This window comes from Hyperolius riggenbachi, chromosome 8 (genome assembly GCF_040937935.1).
Source record: "Hyperolius riggenbachi isolate aHypRig1 chromosome 8, aHypRig1.pri, whole genome shotgun sequence".
NCBI classification, from domain to species: domain Eukaryota; kingdom Metazoa; phylum Chordata; class Amphibia; order Anura; family Hyperoliidae; genus Hyperolius; species Hyperolius riggenbachi.
In genome coordinates this window covers 76,585,146-76,609,042 of record NC_090653.1, presented here as the reverse complement: position 1 = coordinate 76,609,042, position 23,897 = coordinate 76,585,146, and the positions used below count along the sequence as shown (strand labels likewise).

Genomic DNA, 23,897 nt, shown 5'->3' with positions numbered 1-23,897 from the left:
AATGTGTGATGTAATGTGCGTTTATACATTACCTATCCTGTGTCGCAGTGCCCGTCTATCTTCTGCTGCTCTTCTATTAGCCACATACAAGCAGCCGGCGCACAGCACGCGTGATGTCACACGCGTCATGCTAGAAGTGTGTATGTGGCTAATTGAAGAGAGGCGAAAGATGGACGGGTACCGTGACACAGGACAGGTAATGTGTAAACGCACATTACAGCACTTTATACATTACACACACCCATACATTCATACACACACAGCGACGAGGCAGAGGATGCGGCAGACTCGGCCGATTCCCGAGATATTTCATGCTGAAATCGTACGGGAATTGGCCTGCAGTGTATGGACAGGCAACAGATCTCTCTCTCTAATCAGAATCGATTAGAGAGAGATTGGTCTCTTGGTCGAATCTTCCCATCATCGCTAGATGTCTGGCTACCTTTATGCTTGCTTTGCCTTGGTTACATAGTTACATAGTTATTTTGGTTGAAAAAAGACAGACGTCCATCGAGTTCAACCAGAGTTGTTTGCCCAATAAAGCTATTGGAGTATTTCCAAAGAAAAATAAAACGCTGTTTACTCTCGTGAGACAGCAAACCTTCAGCCAAGAGCTTATGGCTGAGTTTCACTAGATTTGCTGCCGTTCTGCTAAAGGATGGGAAAAATGGATGCCATGCTTTACTAAAGGATACTGCTTCAGTATGTTTTTGAGGAGCGACTTGATAGGGATAGGTTTGCCTTCTGATGCGTGTGTTTCACGGGTCAGTGACAAGATTTTTTTTTTCCTATAATGACCATCAAGACCTTTCAATTAAGGTTATCTGGGCAGGAATGGACAATAGCAATCAAGGTCATATGTGCATGCACAGTTGCATGCATCTTTTATGCATGTTTGTTTGCGTGTGAATTCTTCAGGATCGTTTGTGAACGGACACCAGCATGTTCGCCGGTCACCTGATCGGAAATTCACCCATCAATACTACCAGATCCAAAGACCAAAACACTGAGCAGTACGACCTGTGAGGGCAAGGTTAGTGTACTTTTCTGTCTTATCTGTGTACATATGGACACATCAGTTACCTCTAATATATGTTTGATGCAGTATGTTTTCATGAAGAAATGTTTTATTGAGTTATTGGATTGCTTATTTCTATGTGATGGAAGGCCATGTCTGATTTTGATGTAGCCTCCTGCGCTGCTAGGATTTAAGCATACGCAATATGAAGCATGACGTCAGGCGCAGGTGCACTGTGTTTTCTGAAAGAGCTGATCACTAGCTGTTTTGGGTACACATGTACTGAGGAAATTTTCATTAGTTTGTGCTGTGCTAAAGACCCCAGATTTTCAGGGTAGGGTGGGGAACCATGAGTCTGCTTCTATGTCAAATTTCAGATCCCCAGGCCCATTGGTTCTCTGCCATTACCCATCTTCAACCACCGGGTGGCGCTGCACGACTGACAACGTGTGATCGGAAATCAGAAGAGGATGTTGGGAGTGCAATGCCGCAGGTGGATGAACAGAGGAAGCCGGTCCAGTGTCTGCAACAGGTAACTATAACCGCTCCCTGCCGCCCGCTCTGCATAGCCTGCGTACCCTGCCATGGCACACTTCCCCAGCGGCAGGAAACATTTGGTCCTGCAGTCACATAAAGTCTTACTTTATGTGTCTGGTAAAAGGTTAAAGAAGGGAACTTTAACTGTCGCATAGAAAAGGAGTTTCACTTACTTGGGGCTTCTACCAGCTGTCCTTTCCCGTACCGGTCTTCAACGATCCTCCATTCCCTTGCTGTGGCTTAGTTTCGATTCTGCCGACTGATCAGTTGGCGGTCCACTGCGACGCGCATTCTTGTACGCATTCACGTCAGAGAACGTGTCCTGTGCAGGCGCAGTAAGAGGTTCTCTCAGTGGACCGCCAACTGATCAGTCGGCAGAACCAAAACTAACCTACGGCGGGGGACGGAGGATTGTTTAAGACCTGCACGGGACAGGACGGCTGCGGGGGGCTGGTAGAATCCCCAGGTAAGTGAAACTCTTTTTCTATGCGATAGTTAAGGTTCCCTTTAACTTCACAGTTTTATACGGAAATCTTGCATAGCACACTGCAACTTACAATGAACTACAACCTATACATATAAAAACACAAGATTGGTTCACACGATGGCCAGGGGCCCCGGACCTCTCTCACTGGCCGGGGCCCCAAGGCCAACATGCAATACCTGGAGGGGAGTGCAGGTGGGCCCGGACCTCTCACACCCAGGCTCTGGACCTCTCACATCCAGAAAACCCACCAACACTGCCTCCATACTGAATGCTAAATTCGACACACACAAGCAATAGAACACAGCAGTACATGCATCCAGCTACATTTAAATGGTTAGCAGGCGCTCGTCAGCCAATCAGGATGCACTGTCATACACCCTTTACCTGCCATACCACATCTAGCAGCCATTAGCATTCAGGTGGGAGTCTTCAGTTGGATGCAATCGCAAGGTTGCGTCACTAGCAGGACTGCGCCGAGAAGGCATCCCTCCCACGGGGATCCCTCCCTAACGGCTCACCTGTCCGCCGTGTCCTAGAGCTGAAACCTATACATATGGCAGCTTTTCCTGCATTAATAAACTGCAAGAATTCTGACATAATTACCTGGGTAATGTGTGGGATGCTGATAGAGTAACGGGCAGTGCTACTGAAGATTCATGGCTTTAATGCAGAATGGGGAGGATGTTGGCACTGGTAAGGGGGAAATCGGTGCAATTCACTGATTTCCCCCTGCTGGCTTTATCGTGGGAGGGGACTTCAGACACAGGATTTTGGCAAGATCTGAGTATTTACATACAGTTTTTTTAGGGTGCTTCCCATTTATGAATATTGTCCACACAGAATAGGTGTGCCCAGAGACTTGTGATTCCTCTTTTCTTGGGATATACCACAAAGTCCACCTTAAATCTTCAGGGACATATAGATGAAAAAAGAGAAAAACACCTGTGGGTCAGGGCAGCATAGTGGCAAGGTGAGCATGCCACTCTAAGGCTGTTGTGTGTTTGGAGTACGGGTGAAGACTGGTGATCCCATAAATCAGCCACGGGAGACTTCATCAGGGGTGGTGGACCTGATTCACAAAATGTGGCTGATTCACAACGGATCCAATGTTGTAAGTCAATATAGATAAAATAAATACTGTATAAACTCGCTTATAAGTTGACCCGTGTATAAGCCGAGGTACCCACTTCTCCCTCAGAAACTAAGAAAAAATGATTGATTCACATATAAGCCCTCCCCAGTATAGCCCCCCCCCCCCCACAGAAGCCAGATGTTCCCCCAGTACAAGTCAACCCCCTCCCCATAGCCAAATGTGACCCAAGGATGATAGTACAATCCTTACTCTCCTCTGCCAGTAACAAAACCTGCTCCAACATCCGTTCTGCTCCACTGACTTGCATATAAGTCGAGGGGGAAACTTTTCATCACATTTTTTGTTCTGAAAAATTAGGCTTATACACGAGTATATAAGGTAATATCCTCCGATGTACATAGTTCAATTAAATTGCATTTTAAATGTACCACCCATAGATGCACTAATCACGTCCTGCGCACAGTGTCCGCCTTCATAGTGCTACAAAAAAACAGTTTGCACTGTTTTTTCTCACAGTCCCCTGTCCTGGGGTTGCATAGTTTTATCACAGTCCCCCGTCCTGGGGTTGCGTAGTTTTATCACAGTCCCCCATCCTGGGTTTGCATAGTTTTATCACAGTCCCCTGTCCTGGGGTTGCATAGTTTTATCACAGTCCCCTGTCCTGGGGGTGCATAGTTTTATCATAGTCCCCCATCCTGGGTTTGCATAGTTTTATCACAGTCCCCTGTCCTGGGGTTGCATAATTTTATCACAGTCCCCTGTCCTGGGGTTGCATAGTTTTATCACAGTCCCCCGTCCTGTGGTTGTGTACTTTTATCACAGTCCCCTGTCCTGGGGTTGCATAGTTTTATCACAGTCCCCTGTCCTGAGGTTGTATAGTTTTATCACAGTCCCCCGTCCTGGGGTTGCGTACTTTTATCACAGTCCATTGTCCTGGGCTTGCATAGTTTTATCACAGTCCCCTGTCCTGGGGTTGCATAGTTTTATCACAGTCCCCCGTCCTGGGGTTGTGTACTTTTATCACAGTCCCCCGTCCTGGGGTTGCATAGTTTTATCACAGTCCCCCATCCTGGGGTTGCATAGTTTTATCACAGTCCCCCGTCCTGGGGTTGCGTACTTTTATCACAGTCCCCTGTCCTGGGGTTGCGTACTTTTATCACAGTCCCCTGTCCTGGGATTGCATAGTTTTATCACAGTCATCTGTCCTGGGGTTGCATAGTTTTATCACAGTCCCCCGTCCTGGGGTTGTGTAGTTTTGTCACTGTCCTGGGGTTGCATAGTTTTATCACAGTCCCACGTCCTGTCGTTGCATAGTTTTATCACAGACCCCTGTCCTGGAGTTGCGTAGTTTTATCACAGTCCCCTGTTCTGGGGTTGCGTAGTTTTATCACAGTCCCCTGTTCTGGGGTTGCGTAGTTTTATCACAGTCCTCTGTTCTGGGGTTGCGTAGTTTTATCACAGTCCCCTGTTCTGAGGTTGCATAGTTTTATCACAGTCCCCCATCCTGGAGTTGCGTAGTTACTACGTATTCTACGTATTCTATGTGGACAATATTCAAAAGTGTGAAGCGCTCTCAAAAACTGTATATATATTAATTGCTGTGTGTGCATGTAGCGCTATATAGAGGTGCAGCAGGCCTGATCTAGAAAGTTAGGGCAATATCAGAAGTGAGGGGGAGCATGTGTGAATTACCATATTTTTATATTTTAGCATATTTTAGCATAATAACCTTTACAGAAAAACATTTATTTGTTACAGCTGATACAAATCCTGCAATCAATCTGCAGTGTGTCTACTTCCTGATTTCATGGAAACAGACATACTGTATAGTTAACATCCTGTGTTTACAAATTAGCTGCTCTGCTGTGGCAGAGGAGATTCCTGATCTTATGCTGGATCCACACGGTGCGTTCGCGCACTCGATTTCCCGCCGATTAGTTTATTTCCAACATGTCCGATTTGGATTTCAATGGATTGTTAGGTCGATTTGGCATACTTTGCATGCGAATCGACCTAACGATCCATCGAAATCCAAATCGGACATGTTGGAAATAAACAAATCGAGGGTAATCGACGGGAATCTAGCGGGAAATCGAGTGCGCGAACGCACCGTGTGGATCCAGCATTACACAGCTGAGAGATTAAATTACATTGGTGATTAGGCACAGATGAGGGGATTAAACAAGCTAATCTCTCTAAATACAAATACAGGGTATATTTCTCTGTTTTCTTTCTGTCCTGTGCAAGAGTTCAGGCCCACTTTATCACTTTATCATACTAATTAGATCACTAAACAATTAATGTTGTGATTTGCCAATCTCAGTTCCTGGCTCCTGGTTTGGGATAACTAGGTATTAGAGGAACATCTTGTTTATCACTGTATGTAATTGTTCACAGTTTCTAAACCAACCTCTACTTTTTATCAATTATATTATACAGGTTATCAAAGACACAATAAGATCCACTTGGTTGAATCGCTATGAATACTACTGATGACTATGGTGAATATCCTGAACATTTTTGGAAGGAACACAAGCCAGAACCTCATCAAATTTACACCAATGACTGGGTTGCTATTGTCATGTATGCTGTAGTGTTTCTGCTTGGTGTGCCTGGCAATGGCCTTGTTTTGTGGGTTACCATCTTTGATATGAAAAGGACAATACACACAGTATGGTTCATAAACTTGGCAGTGGCAGACCTTTTGTGTTGTCTCTCATCGCCAGTTGCCATAATGGACACTGTCGTGGAACATTGGCCTCTAGGTCTATTTGCCTGTAAAGTTATTCCAAGCTTGCTGCTGGTCAACATGTATGCCAGTGTCCTTCTCCTCACTGTGATCAGCATTGACCGTTGCATCATGGTCCTCATACCTATGTGGTGTCACGTAAACAGAACACTGAAGAAAGCGTATGTAGCTTGTGTGGTCATATGGTTCCTGGCGTTCCTTATGAGCAGTCCTTCCTTTGTATTTCGCTATACAAATCCAGACCTAAGGGGAGATGTGACCTGTGGATACAATTATGTTTTTGTTCACAAATACAAAAAGAAGGTGGAGGATTTTATTGGCAGTTCTAGATTTCTATTGGGCTTTGTCATTCCATTCCTGGTCATCACTGTTTGCTACAGCCTGCTACTTAGACGTATTATGATTCGATTTAATCAGTGTAACAAATCACTGAAAGTTGCCCTAATTGTGATAGTTGGGTTTTTCATTTGCTGGCTTCCATACCACGTGGTAACAGTAATTTTGGCTACCAATGAATCCACGTCAGCATTATTCACAGCCACAGCTAAAATACATTCAAGTTTTATTGCATTAGCCTTTGTCAACAGTTGTATCAACCCAGTTATTTATGGATACATGGGTCAGGATTACAAAGGGAAATTTAGAAGATCTGTCAGTGCTCGCCTTAAGGTTGCCCTGGAGGAAGATATGGATGAATCATCTGACAAGAAGTCTAAATCATCAAGCAATACCAAAAACACTGAAGATACTGTGTAAAATGTCCATGAAATGATGAACCATGGTAATATATGACCTCTTAAAATGACTTTAATGAACATTGTGGAATTTATAGAAGGCACACCTGTAACAAAGAATGTTCAACGTACGTTAATAATACTACCAAAGAGCAGTTACTTTTGGTTCTTCCCTAGTAGTCGTGGAGTCTCAGAGACAGATTTATCAATATTTTCTGAGAGAAAAATCTTAGGAGGTTTCTTACTTTTCTGTCCTGTAATTTTACTCCCAAAAATTCATATATTATACCATTAATCTGCGTATCGCTCTCTTACATATCCTATAAGGATAGGAGCCTCAGGTGCATAAAGGCAAATTCTCAGTGCAAAAGTATCTGATCTAATATGGGGCCTGAAACACGGAAGGAATCAAATGTTTCCATGCACAGGCAGAGCACGGCAACTTTACCTGTGCTAATGGCAAAGAAGCACCGCCCATTAATCTTTACCAGGATAATGTGTGCATTGCTATGATAACATGCTGCATAATGCACGTTATTAACATAGCAAGGCCTGTGGGGTTCTTGCCTTTATACATAATCCCTTACTCAGTAAAGGAACCAGCCCTAATAGTGTTGCTATCATCAGGACCGGTTCTAAACTTCTTGCTGCCTGAGGCAAACTTGTGAGGATGCGCCCCCCCCCCCCCCAACCGATTTGGAATAATCGCATAGCACCCAACAATTTACTCTGCTTCATTTAATGTTCTCACATGACTTGCTGCAGCTCAACACAATCACACAGGCTGGCTGTGAGTCTGTGACAAACACATTGCTCACCCTCAGCTACTCCATTCCTCCTTGAGAAGGTACACACAGTACAAAAATGCTGCCCCGGGGCCCTGAAATCTCTGCGCCTGATGCAAATCTTTTACCTTGCTTCATGAGAGAACGGGCCCTGGCTATTCATAGATCTGGAATAGTGGTGTCTGAACCCTCTATAACAGTAATTATAGATTGACGATTTACCTTGAAAGGAATCAGAGCACTTAGTATTTGATTGTATACAAAAATGTATTTGCCTATCATACAGCATATATACAAAATATGAACAGTCCCAAGTAGCACTTCCCTCTAATAATTTTCCATCTGATCAGGCCTTTATAGTAAAGCAATCATGAACCTTCTAAGCACATTCAAAAAAAGAATTATAACAACTGTGCTATGTACAATAGGATAAAAAAAATTGTCTAAGCTGTACTAGTAGCTGTGTCATATTTATACTTATCTTCTTGAAGAAAAAAAAACCATAAAATAAAAACTCCCAGCAGATCGTTTTGCTAACATCTTAAAACAACTTAATGCTGAAAAGATAATAAAGTAAATAAACATATTTAAATATTATCCCTCCTCTGTCATCTCTTCAGCATCTAGAACCACGTGTGGGAAGGTAGCTTCTGGCCTGTGGCTGAGTAGGTGTCTTTCAGAAGAGATCCCCAGGGCCACATGTAATGCAATTCACTTTTTCACCTGAGTTTTCTCCTAGGTGATATTTCTGCAACCTGTAAACACAATGCCTTTTAACCTCCTTAGCGGTATACCCAACACTGTGGCCCTAGGAGTCCCTCCTTAGCGACATACCCAACACTGTGGCCCTAGGAGTCCCTCCTTAGCGGTATACCCAACACTGTGGTCCTAGGAGTCCCTCCTTAGCGGTATAACCAACACTGTGGCCCTAGGAGTCCCTCCTTAGCGGTATACCCAACACTGTGGCCCTAGGAGTCCCTCCTTAGCGGTATACCCAACACTGTGGCCCTAGGAGTTCTTCCTTAGCGGTATACCCAGCACTGTGGCCCTAGGAGTCCCTCCTTAGCGGTATACCCAACACTGTGGTCCTAGGAGTCCCTCCTTAGCGGTATAACCAACACTGTGGCCCTAGGAGTCCCTCCTTAGCGGTATACCCAACACTGTGGCCCTAGGAGTCCCTCCTTAGCGGTATACCCAACACTGTGGCCCTAGGAGTTCTTCCTTAGTGGTATTCCCAACGCTCGCTGGTACTAGGAGTCCCCCAGTATAAATTTAACAGATCCCATGCCTGTAAAAGCTTTAGCTAGCACTAGGCTGAATAGTACAGGTGGCCGGCATCCCCCGATCGCTACTAATCCCCCCTGATCCCCCCGCTAATACATTACCCAGCCTGGATCCAGCGATCAGTGCAGCCTAGCTAGCTTAGTGCTAGCTAAAGCTTTTACAGGCATGGGATCTGTTACATTTATACTGGGGGACTCTAGGCTGCAAAACCTCCTGAGCGGCGCAGGATGTTAATAACTCTCAAACCACCTATTTTAAAGCGGAATATAACCCTGCATTTCAACTTTGCTCTAAAACATTATTTACAGCATATTATATGCAACCAGCATTTTTTTTTTTACTAGACCAGCATTGGAAGGGTTAAACACAGAGGTTTAAAGATTTCCTTGGAGAGATATGCAGAAGTTCAGATGGATACATTTAACTAAATAGAATGTAACAAGTGATAAATGTTACACACTCTTTGGCTGTCCTCCAACTCCTTCTCAGTCAGAGAGAGTGAGTCACATGCCACACTTAGATACATTTATGTAAACAAAATGTATCTATGTCAGCTTCGGATGCGTCTGCAGTTCTGTCCAGGAACTTTAAAGCTCTGTGTAACCCTTCCAATGCTGGTCTAGTAAAAAAAAAAATGCTGGTTGCATATAATATACTGTAAATAATGTTTTAGAGCAAAGTTGAGATGCAGGGTTATATTCCGCTTTAAAGAGACACTGAAGCGAAAAAAAAAATATGATATAATGAATTGGTTGTGTACTATGAATAATTACTAGAAGATTAGCAGCAAAGAAAATATTCTTATACTTTTATTTTCAGGTATATAGTGTTTTTTCTAACATTGCATTATTCTATAATATGTGCAGATTACACAACACTCAGCATTCAAAATGAGTCTTTCAGAGCAGTCTGTGAAGTAATGACCTCTCCTCTAGCAGAGAAAAAGTAAACAGTTCACTTACAGTTGAGATAATAAAAGTCAGATAACAGCCCTCTCCACGACTAACTTATGCTGGGAATACACGTTACGTTTTTACTTTAGATAGATGGGTTCGATAGATAAATTCCAACCTGTTGGATCTGGTCGATTCTACTTTCGTTTCGATTCTCCTCATTCAAGTGAATGTAATTGATAAGAAAAGATAAGGAATCGAGAGGAGAATCGAGCAGTGAATCGAGAGTAGAATCGAACGAAAGCGAAAACGACGGCAAAAACGAACGCAAAAACGCATCGTGTATTCCCAGCATTAGTCAGAGAGCTTAATGGCTTGTTTGCATAGAGATAACAACTGGAGTTTCTCAACTCTTCCTGTACTGGAAACAATTAGACTGATGTATCTGATCTTAATGTTTTATTTCTTAGCTGTACTACACATACAAATCATAATATCATAATTTTTTTTTCGCTTCAGTGTCTCTTTAAAGATCCATATGACACTGTATACTGCACACGTCAATCCCTGCACTCCCGCTGACGGACTTCTGTATCTATAAATCCATCACAGGGGAAGCCTGGTCAGATGTTGTAACCAAACTAAGTAACTGATGGTATAATCCTTCCCTCGGCCCCAGTCTTTCCCAACTGCCATAAATTCTTTGCTATCTCTCGGCTGACCAGGTCCCCGCAGCCCCCACTCTCTGCCCAAGAATTCAGTAGATAGCTTTCAGCACAGCGCAGACATCGTTGTGCAATAAGATGCTCGTCCAGCTCCTCTCCCATACTCAGTCGACGTCACAGGACTGCTCGTCATTAGAAGCAGACAGAGCATGACTAACTTAGTCGGAGAGCTTAATGGCTTGTTTGCATAGAGATAACAACTGGAGTTTCTCAACTCTTCCTGTACTGGAAACAATTAGACTGATGTATCTGATCTTAATGTTTTATTTCTTAGCTGTACTACACATACAAATCATAATATCATAAATTTTTTTTTCCGCTTCAGTATCTCTTTAAAGCAATTCATTCAATATGGCTGAATCATTTTGAATTTCCATTAATATCTAGTACTGATTGTCTGAAATTTCCCTAGTTTCAATAATTGTTTATTTTTTATATCTGACATCTAAGCCATACTGTTTTTCAGCCATACTATTTTTAATTTAGAAATTCCTTATTTAACTTATCAGTGGGAATTTGCATAGTTTGGTATATTTACACATGCTGACATTTGGTTATCAGGTGTGCTTGACGTATTTAATTAAAAATGGACTTGACCAGGCATCTTGTGTGCGTTTCCTTCTCTCTGACCTGCTGATTAACTTAATTGCCCTGGACATTAGCACTTATAAATATTAAACAATGTTTATTCTATCTTTCATGATGTGAGAAATGTTCTCTAGGAAACAATTATCTTCTCACTAGCCTCCATTTAGTCTGGTTTTGAAACTATAGTCTATACTTTAATTCATTTATAATAAACTCTTTTAAATGCAAAGCAACTATATTTGTCTTCTTAAAACAATTAATCATATAAGATATACAGTAAATAAATGCATATTATAAAATCAGTCATTTAAAACCATTGTATATATTTCTCTTTTTTTATGAACAAACAATTCTTTAGTAATTTCCGCTGGCAGGTGTCACATTATTTCCCCTTAAAAATTAGAGCAATTTTAACATTTCATGCTCCTCCCATTCATTCACCGTTTATCACACTAAAATGATCTATATAGTTTTGTTTTTTTTTGTCAAAAATTAGGCTTTCTTTGTGTAATATTTTTTGCTAAGATTTATTTTATTTTAAATGCATTTTAAAGGGAAGAAGAAGACAAAAAAAATGAAAAAAAAACAAAAAACACTATTTCTCAGTTTTCAATCATTATAGTATTAAAATAAAATGTGCTACAATTAGTGTTGCTCGGATACCCCTTGATCACAGATTTGAGTAAATCCGGCCACGGTGGAATCCAAATCCGGATAAACCATGATAGTGATCGGGTTTGATGCGGACTTCCTAATTCGATGCGGATTTTAGATGTGATTGCATGAAGAATCCGTGATCACGCCGGGATCACGGATTTGGCTTTAATGTTAATAGCAAAGCCACAATACATGCTACAATCACTGAAATTGCATGGATTATACAGGAGAGCAGTGGCTACAACTTAAAAAAAGAAGATTCAAAACGAACTTTTAATTTTTGAGAAAATCGATTTTAAAGTTAAATTAACACTTTAAATGTGGCTATTAATTGCTAATAAATGGTTTTAAACAGGGAGTCCCTAAGCAACTACAACCATGCAGCAGGTGATGAGTCCCAATGGCACCTGGCGGTGGTACCACTGGGGGTGGATGAGCGGACGACACCACAAAAAAAAACATCGTTTTTTTTTTCTTTTTGCAGTTACAGCAATTCCATGGCAGCAGAGTGGCCTTGGTAGTGTGAACACAGACTTTAGTAGTGAATTACAACATCAGCGGAAGCAGGAGGAGGACTAAGCAGTCAGTGGCAGCACAGATGACTGTGGCACATCACTGGTGGTACCACAGCATAATAATGCTGCCTAAAAATGATATGCATCCGTGGACCCTGCCAGTAGGAAATGCCGCAGCAGGAGGAGCAGCATGTGTCAGCAGCAGCATATGAGGCCATGGGACATGACGGGTGGCACCACAGCAAAAAATTTAATGAACCAGGCCAATTAGGAGTAGGTTGGAAAGGCAGGGATTATTCAAATTCATGTCCCCCTGCCGCCAACAGAAGGGGCCAGGAAATCACCTTCCACCCATGCCTGGTTAATTTTGAGGAAGGTGAGTTTGTTAACAGAGTCGCCGGACTGCCTGCACTACGCACAGCAAAGTAACTGCACGCTGGCACAGTACAATCTCACTGACTACACTGAATGACTGACTACAACTAACTTAAGTTGATCACTGGCTGGTTAGCTAAATACGAGTATCAACAACAGTAATGGAGCATGAAAATCAGTGAACCGTGAACACAGGTCTGCCTGCACTACGCACAGCAAAGTAACTGCACGCTGTCACAGTACAATGTCACTGACTACACTGAATAACAACAACTAACTTAAGTTGATCACTCACTGCCACTGGCTGGCAAAATACCAGTATCAAATACAGTAATAGAGCAGTAAAATCAGTGTACACCTGCGTGCAGCCCTGCACTAAGCTGCACAGCACTTAGTAGACTGTCACTAAAGACTACACTGACTACAACTAACTTTAGTTAATCACTGGCTAGCTAGCCAAATACAAGTATCAAATACAGTAATAGAGCAATAGAATTCAGAGTCAGAACGCTGTGTTTTACACTTAGAAAAGCTCTTGCTTTCTGCAATATGGCCTGGAGATGCTCTCTCAGTGCCACGAGTCTAGCAAGGATGGAGCTCATCACGGGGAAATCAAGGTCATATGTGCATGTACAGTTGCATGCATCCTTTATGCATGTTTGTTTGCATGTGAATTCTCCAGCATCGTTTGTGAATGGACCTCAGCATGTTCACCGGTCACATGGCAAATTGCACCATCGGAAATTCACCCATCAATACTACCAGATCCAAAGACCAAAACATTGAGCTGTACGATCTGTGAGGGCAAGGTCAGTGTACTTTTCTGTCCTTATCTGTGTACATATGAACACATTAGTCACGTCTAATATATGTTTGATGCAGTATCTTTTCATGGAGAAATGTTTTGTTGAGTTGTTGGATTGCTTATTTCTATGTGATGGAAGGCCATGTCTGATTTTGATGTAGCATCCTGCGCTGCTAGGATTTAGGAGCATGCGCAATATGAAGCATGACGTCACGCGCAGTTGCACTGTGTTCTCTGAAACAGCTGATCACTAACTGTTTTGGGTACACATGTACTGAGGAAATTTTATTAGTTTGTGCTGTGTTAAAGACCCCAGATTTTTAGGGTAGGATGGGGAACTGTGAGTCTGCTCCCATGTCAAATTTCAGATTCCCAGGCCCATTGGTTCTCTGCCATTACCCCTCTTCAACCACCGGGTGGCGCTGCACTTGTGACACTACCTTCTGAGCCCTGATCACATGTAACAACATGTGATCGGAAATCAGAAGAGGATGTTTGGAGTGCAACTCCGCAGGTGGATGAACAGAGGAAGCCGGTCCAGTTTCCGGAGCGGCTCTGCATAGCCTGCGTACCCTGCCATGGCACACTTCCCCAGTGGCAGAAAACATTTGGCCCTGCAGCCACATAAAGTCTTACTTTATGTGTCTGGTAAAAGGGTAAAGAAGTACCTTAAAGAGGAACTCCAGTGAAAATAATGTAGTAAAAAAAGTGCTTCATTTTTTACCATAATTATGGATAAATGATTTAGTCAGTGTTTGCTCATTGTAAAATCTTTCCTCTCCCAGATTCACATTCTGACATGCATTACATGGTGACATTTTTACTGTGGGCAGGTTATGTAGCTGTTCCTAGCTGTTTTGGCTGTTAGAGAAAGCTGTAAACAGCTAATTCCTGTCTGTGAACATTGTTACATTGTGGCAGTTTGCCCAGAGTACCGCGGTACTCAGAGCTTCTTGTGGGAGGGGTTTCAGCACAAAATCAGTCATACAGCGCCCCCTGATGGTCTGTTTGTGAAAATCATTATATTTCTCATGTAAAAGGGGGTATCAGCTACTGATTGGGATAAAGTTCAATTCTAGGTTGGAGTTTCTCTTTAAAGGGAAGGGAACCTTAACTGTAGCATAGAAAAAGAGTTTCACTTACCTGGGGCTTATACCAGCCCCCTGCAGCCGTCCTTTCCCGCACCGGTCCGCAACGATCCTCCATTCCCCCGCTGTGGCTTAGTTTAGGTTCTGCCGACTGATCAGTTGGCGGTCCACTGCGACTGTGTGGCCCTTGCCACACGCATTCTTGTACGTGTTCACGTCAGTGAATGTGTCCTGTGCAGGCGCAGTAAGAGGTTCTCGCAGTGGACCGCCAACTGATCTGTCAGCAGAACAAAAACGAACCCACGGCGGGGAATGGAGGATTGTTGAAGACCGGCGCGGGACAGGGAGGCTGGAGGGGGCTGGTAGGAGTCCCAAGTAAGTGAAACTCTTTTTCTATGTGACAGTTAAGGTTCCCTTTAACTTCACAGTTTTATACGGAAATCTTGCATAGCACACTGTAACTTATAATGAACTACAACAAATACATATGGTAGCTTTTCCTGCATTAATAAACTGCAAGAATTCTGACAGCATTACCTGGGTAATGTGTGGGATGCTGATAGAGTAACAGGCGGTGCTGCTGAAGATCCATAGCTTTACTGCAAGATGGGGAGGATGGTGGCACTGCTAAGGGGGAAATCGGTGCAATTCCCGCTGCTGGCTTTATCGTGGGAGGGGACTTCACACACTGGATTTTTTTTGGCAAGATCTGAGTATTTATATACATTTTTTTAGGGCGCTTCCTTTCTTATGATTCCTCTTCTCTTGAGATATACCACAAGGTCCACCTTAAATCTTCAGGGACATATTGATGAAAAAGAGAGAAAAACACCTGTGGGTTGGGGCAGCATAGTGGCAAGGTAAGCGTGCCACTCTAAGGCTATTGTGTGTTTGGAGTACAGGTGAGGGCATGAATCGGCCACGGGGATCTTCGTCAGGGGTGGTGGACCTGATTCACAAAATAAGGCTGATTCACAATGGATCCAATGTTCTAAGTTAATATAGATAAAATAATTACCGTATGTACTCACATATAAGCTGACCCGTGTATAAGCTGTGGTACTCACGTTTCAAATTTTTTGTATTGAAAAATTAGGCTTATACGCAAGTATATAAGGTAATATCCTCCGATGTATATAATTCAATTAAATTGAACTTTAAAAGTACCACCCATAGATGCACTAATCACGTCCTGCGCACAATGTCCGCACTGTTTTTACTCACAGTCCCCCATCCTGGGGTTGGATAGTTTTATCACAGTCCCCCGTTCTGGGGTTGCATAGTTTTGTCACAATCCCCTGTCCTGGGGTTGCATAGTTTTATCACAGTCCCCCATTCTGGGGTTGCGTAGTTTTATCACAGTCCCCTGTCCTGGGGTTGCGTAGTTTTATCACAGTCCCCCGTCCTGTGGTTGCATAGTTTTATCACAGTCCCCCATCCTGGAGTTGCGTAGTTTTATCATAGTCCCCTGTCCTAGGGTTGCGTAGTTTTATCACAGTCCCCCGTGCAGAGGTTGCATAGTTACTATATTCTATGTATTCTATATGGACAATATTCAAACGTGTGAAGTGCCCTCAAAAAATGAATATATATTCATTGCTGTGTGTGCATGTAGCGCTATATATAGAGGTACAGCAGGCCTGATGTAGAAAGTTAGGGCAATATCCGAAGTGAGGGGGGAGCATGTGTGAATTACTTACTGTCTTACAAAGGTGCCCCATGATTTGTAGTTACACAGCTGAGAAAAAGTCTAAAGGTGCGTACACACGCACTACTAAAGAGAACGACGGGCCCATCAGACTCTCCCGCTGGGTGGTCGTTCTCCCGACAGTAGTGCGTGTGTACAGTCTGTCTGCAGACTGATAAGCGCGGATCGTTCAGAAACAGCCCACTTTAACTACTTAACTACAGTTCAGGCCCACTTTAACTACTTAAAGACCGCCTCACGCCAATGGGTGTGACCACGGCGGCAGCCTCAGGACCGCCTAACGCCAATTGGCGTCAAGTCCTGGGGCTGCAGTTTCACAGGGAACAGCCCGTGCGCATGCGCAATCGTTCCCTGCCAGTTCATGAAGCAGAGCTCCATGATTAGCCTGCTAGCCACCGATCGTGGCTAGCAGGCTGTTTGTAAATGAAAGGTGAAAGAAATCCCCTTTGTTTACAACTGTACAGCCCTGCGGTCTCCGGCAGCGCTGTACGAGATCAGCGATCCCCGGCCTCTGATTGGCCGGGGATCGCCGTCCTCTCATAGGCTGATGCCTATGAGAGGCGGAACAGGACGGATTACCGTCCTATTCCATAAAGATTACGGAGGGGAGGGAGGAGGTAGGGAGGGAGAGAGAGAGAACCTCATAGAGGTTGGGGGAAAAAAATAAACAAACTGCTGCAGCGATCAGACCCCTCCGGCGGCATGTCCTCATAGGGACAAAAAAGGGAGGTGAGTCAGATCGCTGGGCTCCTTAGCTGGGCTGTGCAGGAGGCTGAAAAGCCTGCACAGCCCAGTGCTGAAAAAAACAGCCAGGTCTGTAGGGGGGGTTAGCACTGTGGACGTCAAGTGGTTAAAGAGACTCTGAAGCAAGTCTTGAAGCATGTCATTACTGTGAAGCACTATAGATAGTGCTAAACCGCTGCATTACCGCAGCAAAATGAGGGGTTTATACCCCCCAAATACGCTCTGCAAACTCGGGGGAGTGCTTCCTGATGAGGCAGAGCTTAGCACTATAGCTCTGCCTCTTAGCGCGTCAATCCCCGCTGATCGCCGCCTCTCCCCGCCCCTCTCTGTGAAGGCAGATTGAGAGGGGGAGAGGAGGCGGAGATCCATGCGGTGATTGACGCACATGGAGGCAGAGCTGCATCCTCAAAGCTCTGCCTCCATGAGCAGCAAAATCCAGTGAGCATGTAAATATTTACTTTCCCGGTTCTAGCGCAGGCGCAGTAGCGGCTCTCGGCTCTGAGATAGGCAGAAATAGCCGATCTCAGTGGCCTGAGCCTGCGCTGTAGAGCGGACCTGACTGGGATTGGCTATTTCCAAGCGGAGAGCCACAACGGCGCCACCGTTGGAGCCAGAAAAGGTAAGTATTGCACAGCCTGACAAATTGTCGGCTGTGCATTCGAAGGGGCAGTAAAAGACCACTGTAGGACGGAGGAGGACTGGGAAGACTCATTAGGATCCAGAGGCTTCCCCCTCCCAAGGTGAGTATGCCAACAAGGGCATTTTATTTGAGTACAAAGTCTCTTTAAGGCTGATATAATCCTGCAATAAATCTGCTGTGTGTCTACTTCCTGCTTTCATGGAAGCAGACATACTGTATTGTTAACATCCTGTGTTTACAAATTAGCTGCTCTGCTGTGGCAGAGGAGATTCCTGAACTTTCACAGCTGAGAGATCAAATTACAATGGTGATTAGACACAGATGAGGGGTATTAAACAGGATAATCTCACTAAATATATACAGGGTGCATTTCTTTCTTTTTTCTTCTGTCCTGTGCAAGAGTTCAGGTCCACTTTAACATACTAATTAGCTTACCCAGGAGGGGGAAGTTGCGGCTAGAAAATCACTGAACAATTCACACAGCAGCTGGTTATCTAAATCAACTATTAGAAGTTGTGATTTACTAATCTCAGTTCCTGACTCCCGGTTTGGGATTATTAAGTATAATACTGGATACACACGGTGCGTTCCCACACTCGATTTCCCGCTCGATTCCCGTCCGCTCGATGATTTCCGAGCATTTCCGATCACGTTTTGATGATTGATAGGGCGATTCTCATGTAAAGTATGCCGAATCGACCTAACAATCCATCGAAACGCGAATCGGACATGTCGGAAATAATCGAGCGGCCGGGAATCGAGCGGGAAATCGAGTGCGGGAACACACCGTGTGTATCCAGCATTAGAGGAAAATATTGTTTATCACTGTATATAATTTTGCAGTTTCCAAAGTAACCTCTACTCTTTATCAATTATATTATACAGGTTATCAAAGACACAATAAGATCCACTTGGTTGATTCACTATGTACTCTACAGTTTCCTACAGTGACTATGATGATGTTTTTTGGAATGTCAGCGAGCAAGAGCCTCATCAAATTTCCCCCACTGACTGGGTTGCTATTGCCATGTATGTTATAGTGTTTCTGCTTGGTGTGCCTGGCAATGGCCTTGTTTTGTGGGTCACCATCTTTGGTATGAAAAGGACAGTACACACAGTATGGTTCATAAACTTGGCAGTGGCAGACCTTCTGTGTTGTCTCTCATTGCCAGTTGTCATAATGGAAGTTATCCTGGGACATTGGCCTCTAGGTCTATTTGCCTGTAAGGTAATTCCAAGTTTGCTGCTGGTCAACATGTATGCCAGTGTCCTTATCCTCACTGTGATCAGCATTGACCGTTGTATCATGGTCCTCATACCTGTGTGGTGTCACATGAACAGAACACTGAAGAAGGCGTATGTAGCTTGTGTGGTGATATGGTTCCTGGCATTCCTTATGAGCAGTCCATCCTTTGTATTTCGCTATACAAATCAAGAAACAGGAGAGAATGTGACCTGTGGATTCAATTATGTTTTGGTTCTTAAACACAAACAGAAGGTGGAGGATTTTATTGGCAGTTACAGACTTCTATTGGGCTTTGTCATTCCATTCCTGGTCATCACTGTTTGCTACAGCCTGCTACTTAGACGTATTATGATACGATTTAACCAGTGTACCAAGTCACTGAAAGTTGCCCTAATTGTGATTGTTGGGTTTTTCATTTGCTGGCTCCCGTACCACGTGGTAATATTAATTTTGGCTACCAACGAATCCATGTCAGCATTATTCATAGCCACAAATAAAATATATACAAGCTTTATTGCCTTAGCCTTTGTCAACAGTTGTATCAACCCAGTCATTTATGGATACATGGGTCAGGATTACAAAGGCAAATTTGGAAGATCTGTCAATGCTCGTCTTAAGGATGCCCTGGAGGAAGATATGGACCAATCATCTGACAAGAAGTCAAAATCATCAAGCGATACCCAAAACACAAAAGATACTGTGTAAAATGCCCATGAAATGAAAAACCATGGTAATATATTGGTAATATTAATGACTTTTATGAACATTTTATAGACGGCACTGTAAGAAAGTATGTTCTACCCAAGTTAATAAAACTACAGGTACTTTTGGTGCTCCTTAGTGGCCGTGACAAAACTAAAGATGATTTCTTTGCACCTGTGGAGTTTCAGGGTCAGTTTTATCAATTTTGTCTGAGAGAAAAATCTTAGGAGGTTTCTTACTTTTCTGTCCTGTAATTTTACTCCCAAAAAATCATATATTAAACCATTAATCTGTATATCGCTCTCTTACATATCCTATATGTAGAGCAGTGCTGTCCAACTGGCGGCCCGCGGGCCGCATCCGGCCCGCCAGGCCACCTGCTGCGGCCCGCTCGTGTCCCTGGGATGCAGGCATGGCTTGCGCTATCGGCGCCATGCCTGCTCCCTCGTATTGTGGCCTCCTGTGTCCCCGCTGGCCTCTCCTATGTCCCCCCGCTGCCGCTGCCTCACAGATCAGACCTCACAGATCGCGGCGACTGAGGTAAACAGAGGGCGCATGGTACCCGCACGGAGTACGTCACATGCGGAAGTGAATCATTAGTCATTTCCGCATGTGACGTTCTGCCGCGCGGGTGTCATGCGCGCGCTCTGCTTGCTTCAGTCGCCGCGATCTGTGAGGTCTGATCTGTGAGGCAGCAGCGGCATCGTCAGCGGGGACACCGGAGAGGCCAGCGAGGACACCGGAGAGGCCAGCGGGGACACCGGAGAGGCCAGCGGGGACACCGGAGAGGCCAGCGGGGACACCGAGGTAACGGGCTCGTTACTGGTGGGGGCACCTGTCACTAGCTGGGGGGGCTCCTGACACTATCTAACTGGGGGGGCACCTGTCACTATCTAACTGGGGGGGCACCTGTCACTATCTAGCTGGGGGGGGGCACCTGTCACTATCTAAGTGGGGGGCACCTGTCACTATCTAAGTGGGGGGCACCTGTCACTATCTAGCTGGGGGGCACCTGTCACTATCTAGCTGGGGGAGGCACCTGTCACTATCTAACTTGGGGGGGCACCTGTCACTATCTAACTGGGGGGGCACCTGTCACTATCTAACTGGGGGGGGCACCTGTCACTATCTAAGTGGGGGGCACCTGTCACTATCTAAGTGGGGGGGCACCTGTCACTATCTAGCTGGGGGGGGGCACCTGTCACTATCTAAGTGGGGGGCACCTGTCACTATCTAGCTGGGGGGGGGCACCTGTCACTATCTAAGTGGGGGGAACCTGTCACTATCTAGCTGGGGGGTGCTCCTGTCACTATCTAGCCTGGGGGGGTGCTCCTGTCACTATCTAGCCTGGGGGGGTGCTCCTGTCACTATCTACCCTGGGGGGGTGCTCCTGTCACTATCTAGCCTGGGGGGGTGCTCCTGTCACTATCTAGCTGGGGGGACACCTGTCACTACCTCAACTGGGGGGACACCTGTCACCTGGCATTTCAGCCCACACATCATCCCCAATCCGGCCCAAAACACAATTGCCAGGCACAGCAGCCAGTAGAGGAGAATTTAGAAGCCAGGTGAGAGGTGTCTACCATATTAAAGGGGCATTCTGCTTATTTATGTGAAATGCTGTCTATTTATGTGCCTCATGACTGCTGAATTTGTCGTGTTGGGGGCCTCATGATTGCTGAATTTGTCTTGTTGGGGGCCTCATGATTTGTTGGGGGCATCACGATTGCTGAATTTGTCTTGTTGGGGGCCTCTAGATTGCTGAATGTGTCTTGTTGGGGGCCTCATGATTGCTAAATTTGTCTTGTTGGGGGCATCATGATTGCTGAATTTGTCTTGTTGGGGGCCTCATGATTTGTTGGGGGCCTCATGATTGCTGAATTTGTCTTGTTGGGGGTCACATGATTGCGAACTCTGAGACTATGGAAAAGCTGAATCGTCATCATGAGACAATAGCATTAAACCTACTTTTTTAGCTTTTTAAAACGGAAAATAAAACTGGGAGGTTTTTTTTAAAAAAAACCCACATTTTTCAGGAGTAGGATGGATGAAATTGTTTATCTTCACAGTTTATTTTCAACTTGGATTTTCCATAATGTTCATGTATGAGTTAAAACGTTTGTATGTAGTTTAAATTGCTGTTGCCACTTTGCGATAAGTGACTTTTGGGTTGCAGTTTGGACACTCGGCCTCCAAAAGGTTCACCACCACTGTCCTAATCTAATGTCCCACATTGCTAAGTTCATGTAAATTTGTCTCCACCCGTGGCCACACCTGCATTCTGGTCCATGGCCACACCCATTTTTCGGCCAATGGACCCCTCATGTTTTCTGGCGCGCGTAACTTCACCATTATTTTAAATTGCATTTTGTGAAAAGTGCTGCCAATCTAATTATCCTTTAATTGCATTTTTTCCGGGGGGGGCTCTAGCAAGAACCTTCGGCCCTCCACCATGGGGTCTGAAAAAAAAATGGCCCTCCATGCCCATGAAGTTGGACAGCACTGATGTAGAGGATAGCAGCCTCAGGTGCATAAAGGGGGATTCTCAGTTTCTGAGAAGTATCTGATCTAATATGGGGCCTGATACACAAAAGGAATCTAATTTTATAATGCACAGGCAGAACATGGCAAGTTTTCCAGTGTTTATGCCAAAGGTGCACCGCCCATTACTCTACTTTATCGGGATAATGCGTGAATTGCTATGGTAACATGCTGCATAAAGGGCGTTACCATAGCAAGGCCTGTGGGGTTCTTGCCTTTATACATGATCGATTACTCAGTAAAGGAACCAGCCTTTATAGTGTTGCTATCATAAATCTGGAATAGACCACTGTGTCTGAACCCTCTATAACAGTAATTATAGGTTGATGGTATACCTTAAAAGAAATCAGAGCACTCAGTATTTGATTTTATATAAAAATGTATTTGCCTATCGTACAGCATATATACAAAATATGAACAATCCTAAGTAGCACTTCCCTCTAATTTATTCAGCATGCCTGTCACTTATCTTTTTCGCCTGCGTACCATGTTAGAGCCTGGGGGCATGGGGAGAGAAAACCTCTTAGGAAAAAAGTAAGAATGATTTTAAACATTTGCATTGCCTTGTTAGCATCCTTTTTTTAGCTATGTAACACCAAGAAATAGAAAACTGATTTTATATGTAATGCCTAACAGTTACTCTTAAACAGAACTTAATGCAAAAAAATAATATTAATAAATTAAATCACCAGAATACCCGTATATACTCGAATACGAGTCAACCTCATGTATAAGTCTACTCCAATATTCAACCCTCTTAAGCAGGAATTTTTCACTGACTCAAGTATAAGTCTACCCAGCAAAGTGAATGGCTGCACTTGAGTACCAGGAGGGGTTAATGAATGCACTGCATTCAGTATTGCAGCCATTAACCCCTCCTGGCTCTTAGGTGTAGCCAATATCTCCTCCAGGCCCCTAAGTGCTGCAATTATTCACTCCTTTTTATGCAGCCAAGTATTTCACCCGCTACCCCTTCCCTTGTTAATTGTTGTGGTCAGGACTTTCCGACCTGATTTCTTGGTAACTCCTTTCCTCAAAGTATCACTTATCACTGGTACATTGCTGCAAATGGGAATGTCACTATTAAGCAGTGGCGTAGCTACAAACCTCTGGGCCCCGATGCGGAATCTGGATGTGGGCCCCCCCGGCAACAACAGCCCCCCCACGGCAACAACAGCTCCCCCCTCCACCGGCAACACCCGACGCACACACATATCCGAATCCCTATAGCCAGCTATAGGTCCCCCCAGTATAGGTAGCCAGGCATAGGTAAGCCAGTATAGTTGCCCCCGGTATAGGTTAGCCAGGTAGGTGCCTCCAGCATAGGTAGCCAGTATAGTTGTCCCCAGTATAGGTTAGATAGGCAGGCGCCGCCGGTATAAGTTAGATAGATAGGTGCCCCCAGTACAGGTTAGCTAGGTGGGTGCCTCTAATATAGGTAGCCAGAATAGTTGCCCCCAGCATAGGTTAGATAGGTAGGTGCCCCCAGCATAGGTTAGATAGGTAGGTGCCCCCAGTATAGGTTAGTTAGGTAGGTGCCTCCAATATAGGTAGCCAGTATAGTTGCCACCTGTATATGCTAGCTAGGTGCCCCCAATACAGGTTAGATAAGTAAGTGCCCCCAGTATAGGTTAGATAGGTAGGTGCCCCCCAGTATAGGTTAGATAGGTAGGTGCCCCCCAGTATAGGTTAGATAGGTAGGTGCCCCCCAGTATAGGTTAGATTAGGTAGGTGCCCCCCAGTATAAGGTTAGATTAGGTAGGTGCCCCCCAGTATAGGTTAGATTAGGTAGGTGCCCCCCAGTATAGGTTAGATTAGGTAGCTGCCCCCAGTATAGGTTAGATTAGGTAGCTGCCCCCCAGGATAGGTTAGATTAGTTAGCTGCCCCCCAGGATAGATTAGTTAGCTGCCCCCCAGGATAGATTAGTTAGCTGCCCCCCAGTATAGGATAGATTAGGTAGTTGCCCCCCAGGATAGGTTAGG

At 44.5% G+C, this 23,897-nt stretch overlaps 2 protein-coding genes across 3 annotated transcripts in view; both read left to right on the top strand.

Moving 5' to 3' along the window:
- The window catches only part of LOC137528210 (C5a anaphylatoxin chemotactic receptor 1-like), a 45,897-nt gene that overhangs the window by 8,553 nt on the left and 13,447 nt on the right, over positions 1-23,897 (top strand). Inside the window, exon 2 of one of the 2 annotated variants that reach the window (XM_068249478.1) lies at positions 5,575-6,809. The exons of the other annotated variant lie outside the window; for it this stretch is intronic. Coding sequence (XP_068105579.1) covers positions 5,615-6,640 — 1,026 coding nt within the window. The 5' untranslated portion in view covers positions 5,575-5,614 and the 3' untranslated portion in view covers positions 6,641-6,809. Of the gene's footprint in view, positions 1-5,574; positions 6,810-23,897 lie in introns of those variants that run through there. 2 annotated transcript variants of the gene reach the window in all.
- LOC137527361 (C5a anaphylatoxin chemotactic receptor 1-like) lies at positions 18,351-19,376 on the top strand. Its single transcript, XM_068247871.1, has one exon. It carries the CDS (start codon positions 18,351-18,353, stop codon positions 19,374-19,376), a length of 1,026 nt encoding a protein of 341 aa, XP_068103972.1.